General features: G+C 38.7%; 1 protein-coding gene across 1 annotated transcript; it reads right to left on the bottom strand.

The window, feature by feature from the left end:
- Positions 1-2,915: 2,915 nt before the first annotated feature.
- On the bottom strand, positions 2,916-20,480 carry LOC131247015 (glutamate--tRNA ligase, chloroplastic/mitochondrial-like; the record flags this gene model as incomplete). Its single annotated transcript, XM_058247460.1, has 10 exons — positions 2,916-3,257; positions 8,358-8,415; positions 11,120-11,164; positions 13,480-13,543; positions 13,671-13,773; positions 13,927-14,028; positions 14,140-14,228; positions 14,629-14,776; positions 14,903-15,024; positions 20,357-20,480. Coding segments are annotated over 10 exons (1,197 nt in total), but the record flags the coding sequence as incomplete, so codon positions are not given.
- Positions 20,481-25,947: the final 5,467 nt, after the last annotated feature.

The following is a 25,947-nucleotide window of genomic DNA, read 5'->3' as shown; positions in this document are numbered from 1 at the left end:
ATATATATATCAACCCCATGGGAACTTCCTATGAGGTTAGGCTGTATAGGCCCCACTTTGATGTGTGTCCAACATCTACCCCATTAGTCAGATGCACCATTCCATGGTGGACCATGGGCTTAAAAATCAAGTCAATCCATGACTTGGGTGGGCCACACCATATATAACAATTGAGAGGGGTTGACCTCCCATTAAAACATTCATAATCATTTATTGGGCCCACCTAGATGTGGTTCACAAATCCAACCCATCCATTGTGTGTGTCCCACTTGGATGAGGGGTCACACCAAGTTTCAGCCGCATCCAAAACTAAGGTGGGTCCCACCATGTGCTTTTATATGTTTTAGGCATGTCTTTACATGGTTTTGGATGTTATGGCTCACCTAAGTTCTGTTTACAACTGATTTTTCAAAAATCCAGGGACCCATCAAATGCACGGTATTGATGTTTGACACACATCACAGTGGGGCCCACACAACTCAACCTCATGGAAATTCCCATGAGGTCGACCTTATCGTGCCATTTCCATATGTGTGTGTGTGTGAGAGTGTAACATGTGTGTGTGTGTGTGTGTGTGTGTGTGTGTGTGTGTGTGAGAGTGTAACATATATGTGTGTGTGTGTGTACATATATTTACACATACAAACATACATATATATGCATAGATACTCATAAGGTCACATAGACCTGGATGAAGAGAAAAAATAAATATAAGTCGATCCAAAACTTCTATGGCCCTCGAGAGCTTCTTAATCATATGCATTCAATCCCCACTACTTTCTGTGTTGTGCTCCACTTAAGCATTAGATCTACCTCAATTTTTAAATAATCACTTAAATTGAGTTTTAAGATGTATGAATAGCACAGATAAAACACAAACATTATGGTGAACCTGACAGAGTCTTAATAAGATTGTCCACCTCTAGTTAGGTCTTTGTAGGGCAGTACCCGGTCCGTGCTCATGGGAGTGGATTAGGTGCTGTGCAGGTAACACCTTAATGGATGTTACCCTTACCATGTGGTGCCTATTTTGATGGTTTTTTTTTTTTTTTTTTTTTTTTTGTATATCCACAATGTGCATCTGTTTTCTCATATTATTTTAAGAAGTGATCCCAAAACTTATGTAGATCCAAATCTTAGGTAAACCATGCCACTAGAAATAGTGGTGAATGACCATTAAAAGCTTTTTATGTGCCACAAAAGCAAAAGTTTTGGATCAAGCTTATCCATACATTTTCCCTTCACTTAAGTCTTTATCAACGAGCTTGATAAAGAAGAAACAGCATGATGGAAATTATTGTGGGCCTATAAAGTTTTAATAGTAGGGCATTGTAACACCCTATACTTTCAGTACTCGGGTGTCAACCCGTAAATCTAAATTAACTTACACGTATGTGGTAACCCATGTAATTTACCTTACACGTCACCATCCAACGACTCTCAACCTATCCATCTTAACCCTTAGATTTTGGACTATGATAACTCACAATACCATCGTAAGATTTGAGATCAATCTGTCCATTTGACTATCACAAGTTGACGTCGTACTTAAATAAATGAAAATTCTATTTTTTAAAAATCTTGATCATGATGACATTTCATTATACACCTATTTAGTACAATTGAATCATATAAAATAAATTTAGGGATCAAAATCACAAGATCCACCGTTCATCAGTCTATAACGTCCCGTAGGAAGATCCATCATTTCAAGGCACAAATCTGATTATCTAATTTCATATCCAACTCCCAAATCACACCTAAACATTCGTTAGGACCCCTAAAGTTATCGATAATTAAATACTAGACAATCCAATCGTTGGATCGTTTCAATGCTCAATAAATCGTGATTTGGAAATTAGAGATCCATGTGTTATGGCCCACTTTAATGCAGAGAAACCCTAATATTAGTATGTAGCTAAATGGCACATGGAGGGTAGTTCCGTGTCTTACATATAGGTAATCAAATAATGATGATAAGGGTAATAATAATATAATAATAATTAAATGATTAATAATATAAAATCATGGGATGGATAGTCCTAATAACCTACAGAGCGGGACCCACAACCGAAAATATATGCAGATAATAATAATAACAATAATAAAGTGAACTAAACAATGACAATAATAAATAATAATAGAAATAAAATTAATATTAATATTAGTATTTGGACTAGTGATATACTATGAAGGTCTTGAACGTACATCGAGACCTATGTATTAAAATCATATAAACAACTTAGGGAAAAATAGAATAAAATCTACAAGAATAATAATAGTAGTAGTAATAATAATAATAATAATAATGATAATGATAAATAATAATATTACTAGAAGTACTTTAACACGATATCTAATGTTATAAAAACATAAAAGGTTGCATAATCTATAGTCTAGCCATTGATTTCTAGCTTAAATGGTCCCTTGGACCCTTTTAACCGTTGGCGTCCAACTTTGGAATCATCCGACCATTAGATCGGTGGGAAATCCATAAATAGGGCCCGAATCAAGTTGTGGGCCCCAACTAGGCATTTGATCTGATTGATCTTTGATCAAGGACCCTGGGGCCTCTAAAGTGGAATGGATGGAGTGGATTTCCCACAAACATCACGGTGGGCCCCACACATGCGTTGCATGTGTACTTGGGGTGGTGCACTCGCTGTGCACCGTACCAGCTGGAGCAGTCAAAGCTGCTTTGACCGAGCTTTCTCTTAAAAGAGAGTCTCTCTCTCTTCTTGTTTTCGCAGTGGACGGATAGACGTCCACAACTTTCGATCACGGCCCACTATCTGGTCCCCATATTGATGATCCGAACCGTCCATCTGATTTAGGAAGTGGGCTCGACCAAAACTGAATTGTTACAGCAGATTTTCCTGCACATGTGGACACACTATCTTCGCTGCAAACCAGCCCTACAAACACAACGTTTCAAAAATGGGAAGTGTGCCCTTGCATCCTTCCATCTCAACCGTCCCTTGGAGGGTTATCTTGGCCGCCATTTGGTTTTCAGAAGCTAGGGCTTTGGGTAGAAAACCAGCAACCAAAGAACAGCTCCCCCCTAGCCGTTTCCTTCTTCTCTCAAACCCACCACCCAAAATCCCCATTCCACAAGCACTCTTACATCCATACGAGCAGTCCATAACTGCCAGATTGAAGGAAAACCCTGCGGGCGAGATTCCGCCATTATCAGCCATCTCCTTCTCCGTCACTCTATCGCCCGAGTCCGACTGAGTCTTGGCTTGAGTAGGACGGGTCTGGTCAAGACCAGACCATTTCGTGGAGAGAAAGAGAATGAAGGAAGAGAGAGAGAGAGAGAGAGAGAGAGAGAGAGAGAGAATGAAGGAAGAGAGAGAGAGAGAGAGGGAGAGAGAGTTCAGGGGAGAAGCAGCGGTTGCTGCCGTCTTGGGTGCTGCACCATGCTGGCTCGCCCGAGCCACCAGTCGGGGTAGAGTTTCGGCCATTGCTGGACGTTTCCGGCAGTGAGGAAAATGAAGGAGAAGAAGGAAGAAGAAAGAAAGGGAAGGAGGAAAGAAATAGAGAGAGGAAGGTGGGCCGTTGCACCACCTCGACTCGACTCGCTGGATTGCGAGTTGGGCTTGATGCATGAGGCTGAGTCCAAGTATTGCTGGACCCGTTTAAACAGGAAGGAGGAGGAAAAGAAAAGAAGAAACAGATGGAAAGAAGGAGAGAGTGGGTTTAAGAGTGAGTCAACTCGCTGCCTTTTGTGGCTGGTGAGTTTGGGTTCGAGTTGAGCCTGGACTTGGTCTAGGTCCAGCTGAGCTTGGGTCTAGTCCAGGTATGGCTGGACATTCCAGCAGAAAGAGAGAGAGAGAGAGAGAGAGAGAGAGAGAGAGAGAGAGAGAGAGAGCAAGATGGGTGCTTGTGTTGAGCCGAGTCAACTCGACTCGAACCGAGTCAACAAGGTGAGTCAGCCTTTCCTCTCCATTATAGTCTTGTTTCGATGTACTGTTATCATTTGTTACCATTGTTATTGTTAGGATTATTTATATTATCAATGGTTAGCCATTAGTAGATCATTATGCTAGAACTAGTTATTATAAACAAATTACAATTATTAAATGGTAGTATTTTATCATCCTAAATAATTATTTTGGATGGTAGATTGTACTAATCATGATGATTATTATTGCTACATTAGCTAACATTAGTTGTAACATTGATGTTAATAAATATCTTATAACTATTAAATTAACATTTATTAGAATTATTAATAGCCATTAGTAAGTTACCTATACTAATATCGGTTATTATGTACAGGTTTCAATGGTTAAATAAAAGTGTTTTATTCTTCATTCTTAAAAATCATCCTTAATAGTAGAGCACACTATTTGCTCCCATTACAATGATTATTGGTGTCCTATTAACTAATATTAATTATATCATTACCATAAAATTATTAATATTATTAGCATGGTATCCATCACCTGAAAATATTATCCTTAATAATAGATTTTACTATTTTATTACCACTGTAACACTTATTATTACCAGGGTCATAAAAATTAAAATACATCATTAACATTAAATTTTAATTAACTACATTATTATATTGTGTTTAAACCACATATACATCATGATACAACTCCTAGAACTAAATCCTAAGATGAAACCCTAAGAATAATCAATTCAAACCTTAGGTTAAGACCTTAACCCCAAATAGTGTGTAAGTTGGATCTAACCGTATAACTTTGTAATTTATGGTAGGATTTGATTCTAAGAGAACGCACCTCCTAGTGGTGATGTAAGCGGTTTAAAACATCAGGTGATGATTTCTTCCCCTTGAGCTTTGCATTTTCTCATTAGCTTGATTGATAGTTTCTATTTTAATTTTAATTGATAATTGATATCTTCACTTTATAATTACATGTGTTAATTGTTGGAATTGGCTTGCTAGATTACATGCTTAATATTTATCTTGCATATCTTCCTATGCGTATGGATTACTTGTGGATTGCTTATGGAACTTAGACTGGTACATCAGTAGGAAACCTTCACTTATAAATGTACACTCATACTTGGGATGTAACTCGATTGAATATGATTGTAATGGACCTTCGACTCAGTGGTTATTGAATGGTGGTTTGAATTGAATATTGATGTGGGCCTACCATCCGGAGGTTGTTATGTCTCAGTGGTTTTTAAGGATGGTCTTTTATCGCATGGATTTGATATTGGCCCTATGTGACTTAGTTTTGATAATTGCCCTATGTGTCTTAATTTTGATAATTGTCCTATGTGGCTTAGTTTTGAAATTTGCCCTAGGTGGCTTTATTTTGGTATTTGCCCTATATAGGTTCAATGTTTTATATTGTGCAAATATGTGATGGTAAGCCCCATATACTGTAATATGATTGACCACTAGTCGACGGGTTTCTATTAAACATCCTAAGGTGGTAGTCTCATGAGCCGGGGATGGTGGTATGAGACCTATACCCGAGCTGTCAGCCTACGCTGGGTGACGAGCCCCCTGTAATGACTTTGAGCTTATTATTAAATTGGCTAATTGTAACTGAACTAATAATGGTTTGACTAATCATGCATACATTACACAGACCATCGTCTATCGCTATCGTACGTGATGTACGCACTCTGTCCGTTTGAATGAGCATTCACAGGTCGATGATTGCATGGGTGACGAGCCCAATATCCGCACGGATGAGCATCCTCGGGGTGATGATTGTATTCACGCATTCATAATATAATAAGACTGCATCATGTATTGTTTTGTTATGCTTTTATAAATATGCTTACCTAATGTGGCGGTGTATAATCTTGAGGGGAATTCATACTGAGTTGACTACTCATCCATCAAATATATAACCGTATAGGTAGCACAGGTGGCTTAAGTGATTTTCTGGTTCAAACTAGTGAGGAGTCGGGTGAATGCATAACTGTATTATTACAAGAAGCTGCGCGACCTTGCGGCTTATGTTTGAATGCATTTTAACATTTTTCATGTATTGAATTTTGTAAATCTTGTCTTGTTAATTTCAGAGACATTGGTTGTATAAGTCATTATAGGCAGCTTCTTGTATATTTGAATGATCATGCAACTTTCCTTTACATTTGATTTGTCCATACTACGCCAACTGCTAACTCTGAATGATAAAGAAAAAATATATGGAATTTGACTCTTTATAGGTTAATACTTGGGTCTTTGGGAAACAGGTCATATACTCGGGTCCTACAAACATGGGGCGCTACAGGCATTCAATCACCAATGTTTCCAATAGTATGGTCTACCTGAGATTTGGATCTTCTTCGTTTTTGAGCTCCTACCCTAAAATGATATTGCAAAATGGATGGGTGCTGTAGATATAAAATATATGGATTAAGTTGGGCCCCACGGTAAAGGTCGGATTGCCATTGGTGAGGCCCAGGCCACACTTAATCGGCTCCGTTGAAGACTGATTGCCTGGTGTGCCACACGCCGCCGACCTTCATAGTATGTTGTTATCACTAATTTCTATAGGCCCCACAATGATGTAATTGTTATATCTACACCATTCATCCAATTTACCAGATCATTTTAGGGCACTAGCTCAAAAACGAGGCAGATCCAAAGCTCAATCAAACCACAACACATAAAGCAGTAGGATTGAATGCTTACTAATGAGAACTTCTTGGGGGTACAAAAGTTTTGGATCAAGCTAATATTTGTTGTCCCTTCATCTAAATCTTTGTTACATTATAAATAGGCTGGATAGAAAATAAACATCATGGTGGGCCTTAGAAAGGTTTTAAAAGTGAGCATCATTGTCCTTAATGATCTCAGTGGTGTGGTTCATTTGAACTTTGGATTTGCCTCTTTTTTTTTTTTTTTTCTCGTGCCCTAAAATGATCTCTCTAAATGGATGGACGGTGTGGATATAACATACACATCATAGTGAGGTCTACATAACTTGGTGATGGCAACACACCACCAATGTAATATGAATGTCAATCAACGGGCTTTCCTTCTGTGCCCCCGGGAATTATAGGGACGATTGATTTAATGTGAAGGAAGTTTTTGCGTTGATAAGCAAGGTGAGGACCACCATGATATTTGTTAGAAATCCACTTTGTCCATACGTTTCCCAATCTCATTTTAGGACATACGGTAATAAATGAGGCGGATTCAAAACTCAAGTGGGTGAGGGAAAATTGGAAAATGAAATGCTGACCATTGAAATCCACTCCAAATATTAAATTCCACAAATATTTAGGCATGTGGGCAAAAATCATACCATTCGTGACTCACTCGAGCCACGCTAATTAATGGAACAATTTAAAGGTTAAACATTGCCTGGTAAACTATTTTCAATTATATGGTCCACCTGACTCACAAATGGAGGTGACTTTTGGACACTTTGCCTGTGACACCTTATGGTCAGGGTGAAGTCCACCAAACCACCGACACATTTACTTGCATGGCTGAAGGTAGTTAAATGATAATTATATCAATTGATGAGGTAGGTTTTGACGACTTAGTCATCCACCTGTCTAGATTGCTCGCTAGGGCTACCTCACATTTCATGGGCTAGCATACAAACATCACACAAATCTAACAAATATTAACCATCCAATCAATGACTTTCAATACAACTGTGAAAACTATTGATACAAAAATATGTCAAATCAATAGTTTGCAATCCAATTTTTTGGTGGGCCCATTATGGACTGTTTATGATTCTAAAGAATGGCTTCTGTTAGACAATTTTAACCATTCCATCTGTGGAAAATGGATGGCTATAGACAAAAAGGCCAAATCAAGGATGGATTGGATCATCCAATTAGTGCAATTTCTTTTTTTTTATTTAATGGTAGCACTTAAAATGTGTTTTGGACTTGATGGACGGTTTATATTGGTCGATCAAGTGTCCAAATAGAGCGATGCAACTATGAGCACTATAGAGTATGATGAAGGGACACCCAAAGATCTCCACCGTACACATCCGTGGCACTATATGTGCAGTGATCAGGACAATCGCTTGATTGGGCCATCTTGTCGATGGGTAATCCCGAAAAATGATTGTACCGTTAAATGTTTTTAGATTATCCTGAGAGTGGATGGCAGGGAAAACTTCGAGCCACATGCAAGGATATTTCAAGATCTTCCATGAAACCTACGATGCAGAGTAATTACAATCTCTGCAGGATGATGATCTTACTAGCACATGCTTCTGGTAGACGCTACCCCAAACAGGTTTATCAGGGAAAACAATCCAGGCCACTCATTAGGTGCGGTCCACCATAGATGTGACCATATTCAAAACTCAGGCCAATCAGACGATTCTAAACTGCTGAATTCCAGGAAAAAAAGATAGCCAGCGCTAATTCAAGTGGACCAAAACCAGCCGGAAACGGAGGATATCGAAGCAGATGGGGACCAAGGGTTCTTCCAAGTTCCCACTGATAATCCCAAGCATGTTGTAGTAAATAAGCAACTCCAAGCTGGGCCTAGCAGAACCGTTCTGAAGAACCGTTTCGGCAAACATCTACCGTGCCGAATGCTAGCTGCGCAGCAGTTCACACCGAACTCGTGCAAACGTTTTTGAGAACTCATCATACGTGATGTGAATCCAAAATCTGAACGGTCCAAGTGAAGTATCACCTCATGAAATCCCTTGGGTCCAATTTTTACTTTGATCTAAAACTTTGGTGGGCCATGAAAAATAAAAACATTTTCCACCCTTGATTTTCATTTCTCTTTTTTATGGCCCACAAGAATTTTAGATGAGCGTGAAAATAAATACCATAAGGTTTCATGGGATTCCGCATCACATGGACCATTCAGATTATATGCATATGACATGTGTCCAAAGGTGTGCAGGTGAGCATGACTCACCTTGCCGAATGCTCAGCTGCACACCATCTACCATAACCCGTTCATAACTGCTTCGTGGGCCCCACCAAAAACTGCAATTGGGTCCACAGACATGGTCAAAAATCCCCAACATCCTTTGCTTGAATTTCCAAAGGCTGATGAATTTTAATATCACAGCTTAAAAACAGTACATTAGGTTGTATCATTGCATTGATACTACACGCATACACAACGTGTGGGTATTATCAGGAATAAATTCTTGGCAATTTCTCAGCCCAAAAATTCCTTGGAAGGTTAAATTTGAGGTTTTTCTCGGGATATTATTAGGAAAATCTTGCAGGAAAATAAAAATACTTAAAAATATTAATTGTAAATTAATAAATATATTTAATTTTAAATATATGTTTATATAGAAAATTCTTTAAGATTATTTATTGCAAAATAAAAGGTGACATTTTAACATCGGCTGATATTATTGAAAATCTCGTGATATTATATTTTAGTGTATTTTTTGTGATATTAAAATGAGATTTCTGTGGAGTTCTCCACTACCATGGGCGGAGAGCAAGCTAGCTGCGATTTCAGAAAGCTTGTCCTCTATGATGGATTTACCTTCAGGACTGCAGATTGCACTGATGTTATATTTCAGTTTTATTGATAATAACCACACAAGCAACATCAGAATTTCTACATCGGACTAACATAGTTGCACACGGGGATACATGGAATCTTAGGAAAAAGAAAACAAAAAATAATAATTATGCAGTGATGATTTCCACGAGACCTATTGAAGCACACGGTTATTGTTGGATAACAAGTGGAGATCTCATGTTCCTCTCATAACACTCACCTAGGTTCTTGTGCCAAGAATCCAAAATATAAAAAAGTGTAACCATCCAGGTATTCCATGATGGGTTGTAATTGCTGTAATGGTCGCTGTGGTCTCTTTATTTATTAAAAGAAAAATTCCCAAAAAACTGGTATCTGCCCCATGGCATTGGAAGAAAAACCGGTATCAAAAAATTCTTGTATTTGTCCTGCAATGAATGTTACTAGGCTGTTATGGTCTTTTTAGGGGTGTAATGGGCTGTTAATAACGGTTAGAGATTATTTTTTCTATAATGGTTGTTATGACTATTATGACCTCATAACGCGTAACGGTTGTCATCATTATCTTTACGTAATGGCCTTTACGGCATACCATTGTAATGATTGCTTGGTGGAATTCACCTTTTTCTTAACTATCCATACGACACTTTTTTCTTAACTATCTAAACAACACAAGTTACACGTCAAAGAAAACTCTCTCTCTCTCTCTATCGTTTTTTTAATCCTTTTCTATTGTTTGGCATAGAATCCATTGTTTCCCAACATGGCCTTACGTGGATGCAAGAAAAATTCAGGGGAACAACGGGTGCCGCTCATGCCTAATTTTAAGCAAAGCAGAGAGTAGATTCAAACATAAGAAGGAAGTTCATTCCATGATGGCCCGTAGCTAGTGCATAAGCATAAAAGCAGAGAGATCGGATTAACGAAGTGAACATGGACCCAGATGACTGTAAATCTTACTAAACATCTGCACAATGGCAAGTCCAAATAGCTTCCAATATATCCATAGGCCCTGTTATCCATATAAAGAAATTATCCATATTGGCAACGCAACTGGGAAAAAGGTTTTATGCGGTCCAGCTCATGGGAACTTCCCATGATGTTGAACTGTGTGGGCCCCACCGTGATGCGTGTCGAACATCTACCCCATCAGTCAGATGTACCATTCCATGTTGCGTCTAGGGATTAAAAATCAAGTCAATCCGTGAATTTTGTGGGCCACACCACATACAGAAGTTGATAGGGGCTGACCTCCATTAAAAAATACATAATAATTTTTTGGGCCCACCGGTTCACAAATCCAGACCATCCATTATGTGTTTCCCACTTGGATGAGGGGTCAGATCACGTTTAAGACGCATCCAAATTTCAGGTGGGCCCCACCAAGTGCTTTTATATATTTTAGGTATGTCTTCACATGATTTTAGATGGTATGGCCCACCTGAGTTCCATATACGGCTGATTTTTGGATATCCCATAATTTAAAGGGGACCCATCAAATGCACGGTGTTGATGTTCGACACAAACAACGGTGGGGCCCACACAGCTCGACCTCATGGGAAGTTCCCTGAGCTCGACCGCATAGAACATTTTCCATATATATATATATATATATATATATATATATATATATATATTTCCATTAGTTGTGTCTGTATGCAGGGTGCGGTTAGATGCAACTTTTCATCTGATGGAAGCACTCTTAAATGCTGGCCATTCATCCATCTTTAGCATGCAGGAGGGGAAACATGTCAGGGAAGACCAAAAACTACAGAAAATTTTCCACCAAGAACAGCGGAATAAAGCAAACATAGCTGCAATATGTTATGAGATTAATATAAATTTATCCAAAATTTTAGCGAACAAAGAGAGAGGTGTTCGACATTTTCCGTTCACATTCCATGCTTTAACAATATTTCGAAAAACTAGAAGCTTGTAGGGACCCTGATTAAGATCCTCAAACACAAGTTGTTATACCTCCACAACAACTATATATATATTGTAGGATTAAGTGGTTTGGCAGAGCAAACAACGCATGACACCTTCATTCAGATATCTCAGATTTTTATACCTGTTCATAAATCATGATGCCATACCTATCATCATGTTCAACACTGGAACATGCAAGCGGCATCCTTACAAATAGAGATCACATATCACGCTACGAGGTAAATGCTCTAAAGCTTGAGTTATGAGCAAAATAGAAATTTGGCAGGAGTGATGGTGGAATGTGTTTGAACTATTTATATCAATATTTATATATGGGGCAGCATACACATTCTATGAAATGGGTAAGGATAGACCAATCAAAAAATCCAAAATAGCTTATCCATTTTCTTTGGGTAAGGGTGAAGTTTGAAACCGTTAATACGAAATGAATAAAACATGTTGAATAACATATATGGTAGAATACTTCGAATATATAAATATATATGTGCCTAGATATAGATATTGATATATTGAATGGTAATGAAACTTTTATTAAAACCACCAACTACAAAAATTGCAGACGGGGGAGACAACCACGACCCAAATGCCACTATCCCAAAAGCAGAATTTAAATTACAAACATCAATGGCCTCAGCGCTATAGGCCAATAAGATCGCCAATAAAACCAACCGCCACGCCATCCTGCCTCTTCTCGTCCGACCACACCTTCATGCTAGGCCAATAAGAGAGATTCAATTGACTCCAGTATCACCCAAGGGGTATTAAAGGCTCCAAGGAACCTCTTCCACACTTGGTGAGCAAACTGGCAATGGATGAAAAGATGGTTAACCGATTCTGCCTTTTTCGTGCACATTAAGCACACATTAGGAAGCACCATTTTCCTTTTGTGGAGATTATCAATACTAAGCACCCTGTTCCTTCTGGCCAACCCCACATGTGCCGCAACCTTCAGAGGATCCTTGTAAAACGATGTGGAGGATGTCTGATTCTCAATCTCACCCACTGCTTTGAATTTTTATATATATATATATATATATAACTGTTCACAAATTCCCCATTGTGGGAGTGCAAAATAGCTACGCAAAGGTGCAGTGAGGGGTATGAGTGTGACTGCTTTGCCATGACCAGTTCAGGTGCCCAGGTAAAAGAGGATGGTTGATAACTGGTGAGCAGCCAATTGTAAAACTTTTTCCATTCTACCATTCAAAATCCGACCCCAACTTGATGGGGAAAAGGTTAAGATGATGAGAATGTTCAATAAGCAATAAAGCAAATGAGTTGCATCCAAGACCATGGATTAGGGCAAGCATGAAAAGTAACCATGGCAACCAAGAACAGAAAGCTACAACTAACAAATAGATAAGAAGTTAACTCAAGGCCTTAAAAATGTTATTTTGATGATGCTTCCCACCTTGTAACACTATAAGCATATTCTATCCAAAAAGAAGACAAGCCAAGTTAGCCAAATCAATACAGTCGTCAAAGCCCCCATTGCTCTTACTTTCCTAGTAGTAGTAGTCATTTTGAGTTGCAAATATATGTTCAAAAGATGTTATTTTTCAAATACATATCCTAAAGCTATCATAATGTTCTGACTCATGAAAGCATACGAGTCCCCGCAGTGAACTAGTCAGTAGTCCAACTAAAATTCCTTTGCCAGGAATTCCATCTCAGCTGCTCAAATGCATAGTAACAAACTGAGATTCGAGCAATGGATGCAAAATCCCTATAACAAGACATTTTATCAGTAACTCAAAAGGCCTACATGGCATCATTACTTTTTTCAATTTTTTTTTTTTTTTAATTTTTTTAATTTTTTTTTATCGAGATTACTGGTGCACAGAACCAGTTATGGCCAAGTTATAATAAATACTTTTCAGAGGTTATGTATTTGAACGAACTGCTAGATACTTTAAAATGACTATGACCAACAGCACACTCATGCATGCAAGGTTGAAACTCTCTGTCATCACATGTTCCTTCCAAAACTATTATTGGAAACAAACCAATGACATCATAAGATAAGACACCAGTTTAAACTAAAACATTCATATTGTGAAAGAGGATCATGCCAAAAAAGCAGTGTTTACCTTAGTTTTGTTGAATCAAAGATAACCCCGCTCTTGTTGACACGATGAATTGAGAAATTTTCGACTGTCACCATGACATTTGCATTGAATCAATGGAACTTGACTATACTTAAGGTCTATCCTATTTCATCCTAGCAATCATTAGCATAGGCATCCATGATATTTGTAACAGAAAAGCCAGAAATACTAACCAAGCTGTTCAATGGTGAAAAATTCGTTTTCTGTACCATCACCCCAACCTAAAAGTGCTAGGTAGTTCACCATGGCCTGAGGTAAATACCCCATCTCACTGAACTGCCAAAATTAAGAATTTTTTTAAATAAAAAAAGCGTCCAATCATTAATAATTTACTAGTCTCCATTCAAATTAGAAGAGAGGCAAGGAAGATATTGGAGCTCAATATTTACCAAGGAACTACAGACCCAGGTTGGTATGATCATTAAATACAGGACCCACAGAAGTTGCTCCGTGACGTTTTGATAGTTTACTCCTATCGAGAGCAAGAATTAGAGAGACATGTGCAAAGTAAGGCATTGAAAAACCTAGAGCCTGTAAAATAGCAATGCAACTCAGAACTGGTTACACCTGCATCAGCGACGGAAAAAAAGAACCAATAACAGTAAGAAGATAATTTTAAAAAGTAATCTCCCACAAGATTACTTTGTATATCAATGCCTGCCTCAGGTTATTCGGTAAATGTTCCTCTTCTCTGAAATGCAAGAGGTAAGCAAATAGTAAGTTTACACAATCTGAAAAACTATCAGTCTTAAAAAGGAATGGCACCTAATACTGGCAATTAATTCACAAGGGGGCAGTGGCATTCTAAAGTAGTACAATTTACCTGATAATCTCCAACTGACCTTTATGACACTATCAGACAATTAAAAGAAGAAATATGATTAAATATATAACTGAACACGATGAGGAAAAAGAATAACAGTTAAATGGACATTTATCTCCAGAAAGTGTCAAAGGCCGGTCCCATTTTATGTAGCCCTCAGAAGTGCTAATGTGAGTTGCGACCGTGAGATCATTGATAGGAAGAATAATATATATATATATATATATATATATATATATTAATAACAAGCTCAAGTTAATGGTGGAACTTACTTCACCACAGATAGGTCATCAATTTTCAATGTCCCCCTTCCTTTGGCACCTGAAATCGGTATGTATAAGGCGTCCCCTTCTCCAGCTCCTCTTGTACTGGTCTCTCCGTGGCAATGGCCCACTTTCCTGTATATACTGGTGGAAGCTGTTTTAACTTTGCTATCTCCTTCATTTTTTCTAGTTCCTGTAAACAATCTAAGTGATCACCATCCAATAAGGATAAGATTATTTCTGTTCATCAATCAAATTAAGAAACAGAAACTATGAGCAAGAATGAAAATAAACATTAAGGCTTACAGTATGTAAGTACCTCATTAGAACAAAAACACCTATAAACATCACCAGAGTTCAAAAGCTTCTCAGCATACTGCTTGTACAAATCATTCTGCTCTAATTGCCGAAAAGGACCAAATTCTCCACCAACACCAGGGCCTGCAATTTTAGCACATTACTCTGCTATCTTCCAGTGGATGACCTATTTGTTGTTCCTTTAGACTCAAATCAATGGCAGAAATCATTAGCACTGTATTGCAGTTAATACATGGGCAGGATATGTTCAAAGCTGCAATTGTTGTAGACAACAAGTGCTGGCATTCTAATGACATTAGACAAAAAGGAGGGAGAGAGAGAGACAATGGGTTTCAAATTTTGTCTATGCTATCTTCGAGTTAGGACTAGAGGTGAACATTATTCAATCCGGAGCTACCTGAAAATAACCATGGGTTTCAAATTTCATCTCTGCTATGAATGGCGTTGATATATGCCTCAGAAGTGAAGAAGTATGCCCATGCCATGCCAATCATGTTCTAATGCTCCAGGGAAATGGAACTCAAACATGGAACCTACAAATATGGCTTCAACTACAATGAGCCAGTAAAGAGCTATGACGTAGAGCGGGTCACATACAATTTCACGGCCAAGATGGACCAAAAAAGGGCCGATTAGAGGCAGAAGTAATCCGGACCATCAGAACCTTAAAACGGTCGTATCTCGCAAACCGGAATGAGTTATCCAATGTGCCATATATGATTTTGGGGTAGGACGAGCTACTTTAGCCGCCCAACCCTACTATGTCGGGTTGCCCACACTGAATTTTCGAGATTCCATCAGATCGACGGTCGAATTTCCGTTTTATTTTTGTTTTTACTATTTATAGTAAGTTTTAGTTTGATTATAACTCTTTATCCATTGGGCTTTAGGAGTTGCGTTCAACATGAAAAGTGCTTAGAATAATTAGGAGAATAGCATGGTTGAGCCAAATAGGATACTTACTATTTTTGGCCGAAAACCATGATGTCTAGTAGGAATCATGATTGTCTATAAATAGTAAGTTTAATAATCATAGTAAGTCACAATTTCTAGGAGTTTTAGTTGTAGTTTAATTCCAAACCTTCTTCCTAGGTTTCATGTCATTATTTAAGAAGGTTGTAAGCTCGTTTTAATCATCAATCAATTTATTATTAGGATTTGTGCTGCGGAATCACACAGATATGGATCTAGGAAAATAATCCAAGTGCACTAAACAAACACAAGAGAACATAAAGATTTAACGTGGAAAACCCTTTCGGGAAAAAACTATGGCACAAAGCGACAGATCTTCACTATGAAAATAGAAATTACAAAGAGAAAGGACTTACCCGATTCGAAGAACCTCAAATCTCACCCTTGCTACACCCTTTGATAACCCTAGAACACTTTTAGAAACCCTTGGAATACCTTTAGGAAACCTTTTCCTCCATGAGAATGTCCCTAGGGACTCCTATTTATAGATGGAGAAACCCCACTTACGCACCTCCCTAGAAACCGCTTTAAATTTACGTAGTCTGCACATAAACCGCGCACCATTTGCGTAACTCTCGAGTAGTCGAGCTTGGGCTTCGACTGGTCGAGCCTATCCCTCGATTGGTCGAACATCCCGAAAATTCCAAATACATCGTTGCTAGACTTCGAGTCGAACTGTCTTCGACCAGTCAAAGGGACCTTTGACTAGTCCAGCTAGTCGCTCGACTGGTCAAGCATCTCAATGAACTAAGATTTAAGACATCTGTTTTACAATAATCTCCACCATATCTTCAATCTTTAACCATGTAGCTTCTTGACCCCTTCTCTTATCTCTACATCGCATCATAACTTCAATCAACGCTTCTTGTGCACACTCTGTCCTTCTTTTACACCATCGCCAAGCCTAGAGAAGCCACACAGAACTTGAACTTCTCTGCAGGAATGACCTTGGTGATCATGTCTTCCAGATTCACGCTGGTGTGAATCTTCTCCAGAGTTACGCCTCCTTCCTCAAACACCTGTTGGATAATATGGACATTCAACTAATTGCTCCACCCACTAAGTACAAACGAGTAACCTGAAGTCGACTTCCTGGAATCCACATTGCCTGTGAAATTTGAATCCACATACCCTTCCAACTTTGTTCATGTCTTCCCAAAAGTAAGACGTAGTCTTCTATACCTCGAATGTATCGAAGTAACCCTCTCACCTCCATCCAGTGTTGCTTGCCTGGGTATTTGATCACAACACTGATTGCCTGTGAAATAACCACTCTAATACAGACCATGGCATGTATTGCCAACCTCATTCAAATAAGGCTCATGAGACATATCCTGTTTTTCCTCATCTTTTTGGGGACATGTCTTGAGGAAAACTTGAGGAGAGACGCGCAGGGAACGCTCCCGGCTTTGCCTGGTTGATCACATACTTGATCAATACATACCTAAGGTATTCTACTTGTGATTACCAAAACCTGCTTATCTTTCAGTCTCAATGCTGAGAACCATCTTTACAGCCCCCGATCCTTCACTTGAATGTCCCACTTAACCGAATCTTTAGTATATTGATTTCAGACATGACATGATTGGTAATCTACATATCATCAACATACAATCCCTAACTCACCATAAAGGAATCAAGTTTTATACCACTTTCTAGGCGACAGGTCGTATCACGACCTCATACAAACTTTTTTTTCTCAGCTCCTTTAATCTCTGGTTGCTTCATGTAGATATGCTCTTCCAATTTTCTGTACAAAAGTGCAAACTCCACATCCATCCTCCCAGTTCGAGATCGCATTGGCCAACCAGTACCATTTACAGATCTAATAGACACCTGCTATACCGTTGACACGAATATTTTTGAGAAGCTGATCCCTTCTCTCTGAGCATAACCCTTCTCTACCAATCTCGCTCTGTATCTATGTTGTATCCTCCTGAAAATTCACCTACATCCAACTACTTCCTGACCCACTAGAAGCTCCACCAGCTCCCATGTGTCGATATGATACAATGAGTCCATCACATCGCCTATAGTCACCTTCCACTTCTCAGCACCAGGCTCACCTAGAGCCATCTGAATAGAAGATGGATCTCCTGCGATATTGGAGTCATCCATGTACCTTGCCGATATCCTACGATTATGGTGTGTGATTTTTCTCACAGGTGGCTGCTCCACCTGGTCGTATCCCTATTTGCGCATCTTGGCCTTCAAGCCCTGCCTGCTCATGTGGCCATGCCTAGCATGCCACACATGTGCATATGTGGAATTCGCTACAGCCACTACAACTCCACCTTTTGAAGTACTCTCGATCAACCTGTAAAGATTACCGAGTCGTTGCGCTTTCATGATTACCCATGCCCCCTTATATACTTTAAGAACACCATCAATACCTGTGAATTTACAGCCCATTGCCTCAAGTACACCAAGAGAAATCAGATTCTTTTTCAAATCAGGAACGTGCCTGACATTAGTCAAGATACGCTCCACCTCATCAAACATCTTGATGCGCACCATACTAACAACCACAATGTTACAGGCAATGCCGTTGCCTATAAACACCTATCCACCATCGCACTCTCTGTAGCTGGTGAAACAACTTCGATGAGGAGTCATTTGAAAGGATGCCCTTGTGTCTAGAATTCACTCGCCCTTAAGATCATGGTAAAAGTGTCTGATCATAGACATAGACAAAACATCACCATTACATCCACTCGATCCATATGACATGTCAGCGTTGGCCTCCAAGTAGGAAGCCTCATAATCTTCTCTCTAAGATTTAGGATTTGTACAATCCTTCTTCACATGTCCTCCCATCCCATAATTCCAGCACTTTAATTTACCTTTGCCTTTGTCCATGGATCTAGATCTTGACCTTGACCTTAAAGATCCTGTACCTTGCTAAGAATTCTTGTCTCTTGTAATTAGTGCATCGGAAGATGTCTCCATGTCGTCGTTAAGCTTTCTCATGACCTTCCCTTGAAGGGTTGAGATAATGGTGTCGACACTCAGGGTTTTATTCATGGTGCACATTGTGTCATTGAATGACTCATACAACGTTGGAAAAGAATTCAACAACATACATGCTTGTTCTTCATCTTTCATCACTTCCTACATATCCAGCAATTTGCAAACAAATTTATTAAAGTTGCTGATGTGAGCCTCTAGATATCCACCCTCTGCCATCTTGAAGTTATACCACTGGAGCTTCAAGTGTAGGCATTTTTCAGAGGATTTTTTCACATTGACATCCTCTAACTTTGCCTATAACTTAGCTGCAGTTTTCTCCCTCATGACATTGTAGAGAACCTCATCCATGAGACATAAGCGGATTGAGGATAAGACATTCTTATCAAGAGTATTCCAATTATCATCAGTCATAGTAGACTTTCGCTCCTCAAGAGCACCATCTTCGCCTTGCTTAATTAAGAAACTGATCATCTTAATCTTCCATAACTCAAAGTTATTTTTCCCTTGGTACTTCTCAATATCATACCTAGTGCTTACCATTATTGCTTATCCCTCAGATTTAGATTTGTGCCCCAACGATTTCTCTGATACCACTACTTGTTGGGATTTGTGCTACAGAATCACACAGATATGGATCTAAGATAGCAATCTAAGAGCACCAAGCAAACATAAGAGAATACAAAGATTTAACGTGGAAAACCCTTTTGGGAAAAAACCATGGCATAAAGCAACGTATCTTCACTATGAAAATAGAAATTACAAAGAGAAAGGACTTACCCGATTCGAACAATCTTAAATCTCACCCTTACTACACCCTTTGATAACCTTAAAACCCTTTTAGAAACCCTTGGAATACCTTTAGGAAACCTTTTCCTCCATGAGAATGGCCCCAGGGACTCCTATTTATAGATGGGGAAACCCCACTTACGCACCTCCCTAGAAACCACCTCAAATTTACGCAGTCTGCGCATTGTCTGCGTAACCCTCGACTAGTCGAGCCTGTGTTTCGACTGGTCGAACCTATCCCTCGACTGGTTGAGCATCTCGAAAATTTCAAATACATCGTTGCTGGACTTTGAGTCGAACTGTCTTCGACCAGTCGAAGGGACCTTCGACTAGTCGAGCCACTCCCTTGATTGGTTAAGCATCTCGGTGAACCAAGATTTAAAACATCTGTTTTACAACAATTATTACGAAATTTTGAAATTATTTCTATTTTCTTATTCTCCTTGTGGATTTGAGGTATCTTTATGAGGAGTCCAGAGTAGTTCCATGGATTTTGAATAATTATCCCCCTAAGGAAGGATTCTAAATAATTATCCCCCTAAGGAAGACGTTGCTCGACCTCATCACGTTCACCCCTGTGTCAATATGTTACCAAGTAACCGACACAAGTTGAAATCAAGCTACTAAAACATAGAATCACATAAATGAATGACATTAATTCAAAACAAAACACTAGATACTAATTAAATAAACTCAAGAATTTATGAGTCATCAGTAGTGGAACTACCTTCATCCCAATCAGGACTAAACCAAGTCAGATATTGTAGCATTGCTTCCTTATATTTCTTAGTAGATCTCTCCAAGTTAGTGTCTTTAATTCGAAGAACAAACTTCCCACCCTTGGACCTGAAAAAATGAGTTTATTCAATGTGAAGCCCTTATAAATTAGAGAGTAAGTCCTACTAAGGAGAGAAGTATCATGATGCTACTTGTTTGTACCCTATTTGACCAAACCCTGTTACGGTTAGATCCGTGTGGTTCACACGTGTATGATGATTAACGGTCGAAAGATGGCAATGAGAATGTGTGACTGAATTTTAGGTGACTGTTATCACGTGACTTGCATGAGGCAGATAATCATTGGGGTGTGACCAATTTCAAATGATTGGTTAGCCGATGGTCAAGTCATCACGAACGAATGCTTAGGGAATGCAAATCGTGGGAAGAATTTGGAAGCAGAGCATGGACAAAAACGGTTATGATAATCATCAGATCGTGAGAAGAATCTAGAATTGCTCAGTTAAAATTATAAATAGAAGAAAATTTCGATAGGAAAAGAAGTCTTACACCAACCCAAACAAATCAATTATCTTCAAATTATCTTTCATATATCTTTTCAAATTTACATTCTATAGTGTAATCGTCTTTCAAGTAATTTGTTTCCTTTAGAGTAATCACTTACTTATCCCATTTACTTGCTTTTTCTAGTATAATCTGTAATGTAAAACAGTAGCTGATAGATAGAATTTGAACACTCTTTAGCGGTCAAAATTTTGAATTATCACTCCGCATTCTGTCATTCACGCATTGAGAAAGTCCTTTCGTATGGAAGGCGAGGAGATACTCATCATCAGAGAATGAACCCCACCCTCTAACTATCGCCTGATCAATTTATGCTTTGAGCAACTAGCCGAATAGGCAACCGATCTCCTTAAACTCCTGTCATACCCAATGTATGCCTACTTTGGCACTCGTAGTCATTTTTGTTTGGTTTGAATTGGAACTGCAATCCTAATTCTGACATGCCCGAATATTCATCACCCATGCTAGGAAGAAGAGCGTTGAAACAATGGTGAACAATTTTCTGGCACGCCCGGTGGGACTCCATTGTATGTCACCGATTCGACTACTGTTAGAATGCAACAAAGGAGTGGCAGAATTGCTGGGAACGAACCCGCAATGCCGACTGCACCGCCTCTAGTGGATGAGGTGCAGGTTCATGCACCTCCAAGTGAGATTAATTTTAATCCAGCCAGAAACCAAGCAGGGCTGTCTACAACTCACCTGATTCTTTCGGACGAAGTATCAATGGTACTAAGGGATGTGCATACAAGTATCTAGTTGGTATAGGAAAATACAAGGATTCAAGCGGAATAACTTTGTCAATAGGCCGAGAGTACTAACCGTTATATGGCTAGCCAAACCAAGGCCATGCAACGATTACTGGCCATTGTGATGGAGCGAATGCAACCTATGCAGCAAAATAATGGTAGCTCAGTTGGCAATGTTGTCCCTTTCCCGTCGACACTACCCTTGCAGCATAATCCGTTACCTATTCCTCAGGAGGTGAGGAATATCCTGCCTCTTGCAGAGGTCAAACGACTAGATCAGGAAGCTAGAAATTTTGACAATAGAAATCAGGGACCGCCAATGGGATTCTACCCTCCGCAAGGTCCTAAATTTCAAGAAAATATTAATAGGTTTGGTCAGGATCATCCACCAGCCATGGAAGAGTTGATCGCGACTAGATATTGCAACTGGTGCAAGAAGTTGCAGGCTAGGTATTGGGCCGCAATGTTATTCCTACTTATCATAAGCCTTATTTAGAATGGGTAACTCGGCAACATTCTCTGCTGAGATATTATTGACGGGACTTTACCCTATTTTAAGGGGAGTAACATGTCAACCGATTTACTATGCAATGTGGTGAACTGGCCAATAATGATTATGATAAATTGCCTTTGAAATGAAAGGATTGAAGTTTCCCATTTATCAACGCATAAATAATTTTTTCTTTTTTATAGAAAATGAAACAATTTTAACTAAACGTGAATTATGGAGAACTGTTAAAGTGAAGAACAAAGAAACTCTTTAGCATGCATCGAACATATGCCTTGAACGATTAGTGTCCCTAGGTTGTTAAAATACATTTCATCTTGCAAGTAACAGTACACATCTGATCATACGATTCAATCAAATTATTAAACTGGGAGAAAAACCCAAAGCACATGGGTCTCCAATATCTCTATGACTTTGATGGAACCTGGTTATCAAGTTAATGAGATCTTGACATCCGAATCACAAAGAAATGGACAAGAACATACCCATAAGAATATTTGAGTAGAGAGGGAGAAATAACTTTATCAATTTCTTCTCTTATAATACTTAAGAAAACTCATAACTTAGAAAATATGAAATATTGCCTACCTCTTGCACCCCCTAATGACAATCCCAATGAATCTTTAATGAAAATCCCTCAACTATTAGATTGCTTTCAAATCATTCTTAATTAATTTCAAATTAGTTTATAATTTATTTAAGATAATAAAAATCCCACTAGCAAAATAATAAAAATCTCTCTAGCAAAGATTTGGCCTAAAATAGTAATAACAATCTACTAAATGCCCCCAAAAGCTTTAACTATATCTTTCACATCAGCCCCCCTATCTTTCACTAGCAACAAATGTGATCTTTGACATTGAAGTCCCAAAATTTGCAACAAACTTCCCAAGATTAACATGTGTTGGGCTCTACAGTGGGCCGTGGGCCTACATCACTCTCCCATGTTGGAAAAAACTCAGACTTTAGGGAATTTGACGTTTCATACTAGTAGAGGTATGGATCTAATCTTTTCAATTTGTCGCCCATGACCCATGTGCATTTAGAATAGGTCTTGTTCTTCCATTTCAGCAAATATTACTTGTATTGGCCCATCAAGTGTCAATAGTCATCATGCATAACACTTGTTCATCTTCTTCCTTCTCTCTTTTTCTTCAGGAATTGTTTATCCATATCAATAATGACCTGATCTTGCATGTTAGACATCTAGCCATGGTACTAGAGCAAATGTGCACATTGAAAGTTAGTTGGATAACTAAGTCATCTTGCAACTCAATCTCATTGGCACTGTCACTCAACTTCCTCTTGACTCGACCTGGACCAATCCTCTTAGACTTGAACTTGTTGTAAGTTCCATTCGAAAACCTTTCTTTGCAAAAATAAACTATAACCAAGTTACCTTGTTTATATATATCTTCTCCTGCCAATGTTCATTCGTGGTTTCCCTGTACCCGGCCTTGATCCCTTCAATCTTTGTCAACATTTGAGCTTACAAGTCTTAGATGTGACTTGTGAAAACATCAATATCTTCACTCAATCTCGTACTAGTTATGGTATTAAGTCAAGTGCATGATGTGGACTTTTCCAATTTTTGATCTCAAATGCGGATTTTTTTTTTCAATGGGTGTGATTTATTGAGCTATTGTAGGCAAACTCGGCTTGTGGTAGAACCAAGTCCCACTGAGGTACATTGTTGCTTACGTTACTCTGCAAGAGGTTACCAAGGCTCCTATGGACTACCTCAGTTTGGCCGTCTGTTTGAGGATGATATACACTAGAGACTTGAAGCTTAGTCTCCAACCACTTTCATAAAATGCGCCAAAATTGCCCCACAAACTTCAAGTCGCAGTATAAAGTTATTACTTTCAGTATCCTTGGAAGCTGCATGATCTCCATGATGAATATATAAACAATATGCGTAGCATTTATCCCTCATCCTTTCACATGAAATGAAGTGGTCCATCTTTGAAAAAAGGTCCACCACAAGGAAAATTGAATATGCTCCCTTTGAGTCTGGAAGACCCAAAATGAAGTCCATATAAATGTCCACCCATGGTGTGATTGGAACAAAAACGACATACAAAGACCATTATTCTACACATGACCTTTGAAGACTTGACATCAGTGACATTGTGCTATGAAACGTTCAACGTAATAGTGCATATGAGGCTAGAAGTATTTTCCCCCACCATAGTGAATGTTCATCTTAATATTTTTTTCTCCCTCAGTCAATGTTTTTCTCTTCCAAAATGTCCATTTAGTCCTCTGTGTAGCTCAAATTGGATCTTTTTCTGCAACAATCCTTTCAGGATACTAAGCAAGAAACCTTAAATAAATACCCATCATGTGAGATAAATTCATACTTTGGATCTCGACCATCCACACATTCATTGAGCACTTCGCCAAAAATGGGACCCTCCTATTTCTCTTTTAAAACCACGAATTCCATGACGAACATTCCTAATAGAACCACCCTCCTAATCAAAGCATTTGGCTTTGTTCTTACTTCCAGCTTTGTGCTGTAAAAGGAAAAATATATTCTTGTAGAAAAGCCATTCACTTTACATAACAAGCACTTAGCTTCTTTTAGGAGTTAAAATATTTCAACGCCTTATGGTCCAAGTATAGAATGAATTCCTGCTGAATAAGGTAATGGCTCCAATGTTGTAGCACCTGGACCACTACATGGATCTTGAGATCATACATGAAGTAGTTCTTTTGTGTATCATTAAGCTTTTTGCTAAATAAAAAAATTGGCTTTCCTTCCCAACTCAGCTCCGCAAATGCTAACATTTGAACTGCCGTGTTCTACTTCAAAGACTTTATTAAAGTCTAGAAGTGCAAGGCCCCCACCATTTTTTTAAAATGATATTAAAGTCTAGAAGTCCATTTGACCTTGTTTCCATGGATGCATGGTGACAAGTGTAATGATTGTACTAAAATTTTAGATAAATCTCCACTAAAATGTCACTAACTCATGGAAAGAATGGACCTCTAAAAGGGTTAATGGGGTGTGCTACTCCATAATGGCCTTGATTTTCTCCTGGTAAACCTTGATTCCTTCTACAAACACAATATACCCCCAAAACAAATCACTATCAACAAGAAGCACCTTTTCAAGTTAACGAATAGTGCTTCTTGGTAGTACATTAAATATTTGTTGTAGGCAAGGTGTTTAATAATGGTAATAGTGACTGCAACAACCACCATAATTACCAATAGGATAAAGGTTCTTTAAAAATAAAAAATTCATCAACTTGTAACGGTGGGTTGTAACAACCATTACAATTTAAAGAGTAATGATTCCCGCTGTTATGGTTATGCAATCATTTTTTAATACCTTAGCCATAAGTGATAAAGTGAAGAGATGAATTGGGATAAAAAACAAGAATACATCAAAATAAACAAATAAGAACTTCTCCATAAAAGGGGGGGAATACCCCTATCCTTAGCCCCGTGAAATTGCTTGGCACATTTGAAAGGCCGAATGTCATGACAAGCCGCTCGTACAACCCATCTCGAGTCTTAATGCGGTCTTCCACTTGTCCCTAGGTGTAACGCCTCGAGTTTTTGGAACTCGAGTATATGACTCGTTCTCCAAAAACCCGAGTGTTAACCTTTAAAGATAGTCAAATTCAGGTATTTTTTTATTTTATTTTCTCGGAGTTAGCATTTAGTCGGAATAGGAACAAATCAAACATAAGGGAAAATTTGCACTTACATTAAGAATATACGAGCGACTGTCCACAATGACTTATA

This window comes from Magnolia sinica, chromosome 5, assembly GCF_029962835.1.
Source record: "Magnolia sinica isolate HGM2019 chromosome 5, MsV1, whole genome shotgun sequence".
In the NCBI taxonomy this organism is placed as follows: domain Eukaryota; kingdom Viridiplantae; phylum Streptophyta; class Magnoliopsida; order Magnoliales; family Magnoliaceae; genus Magnolia; species Magnolia sinica.
Note: the sequence above shows the minus strand (reverse complement) of the source record. Positions and strands in the feature narration are given on the sequence as shown.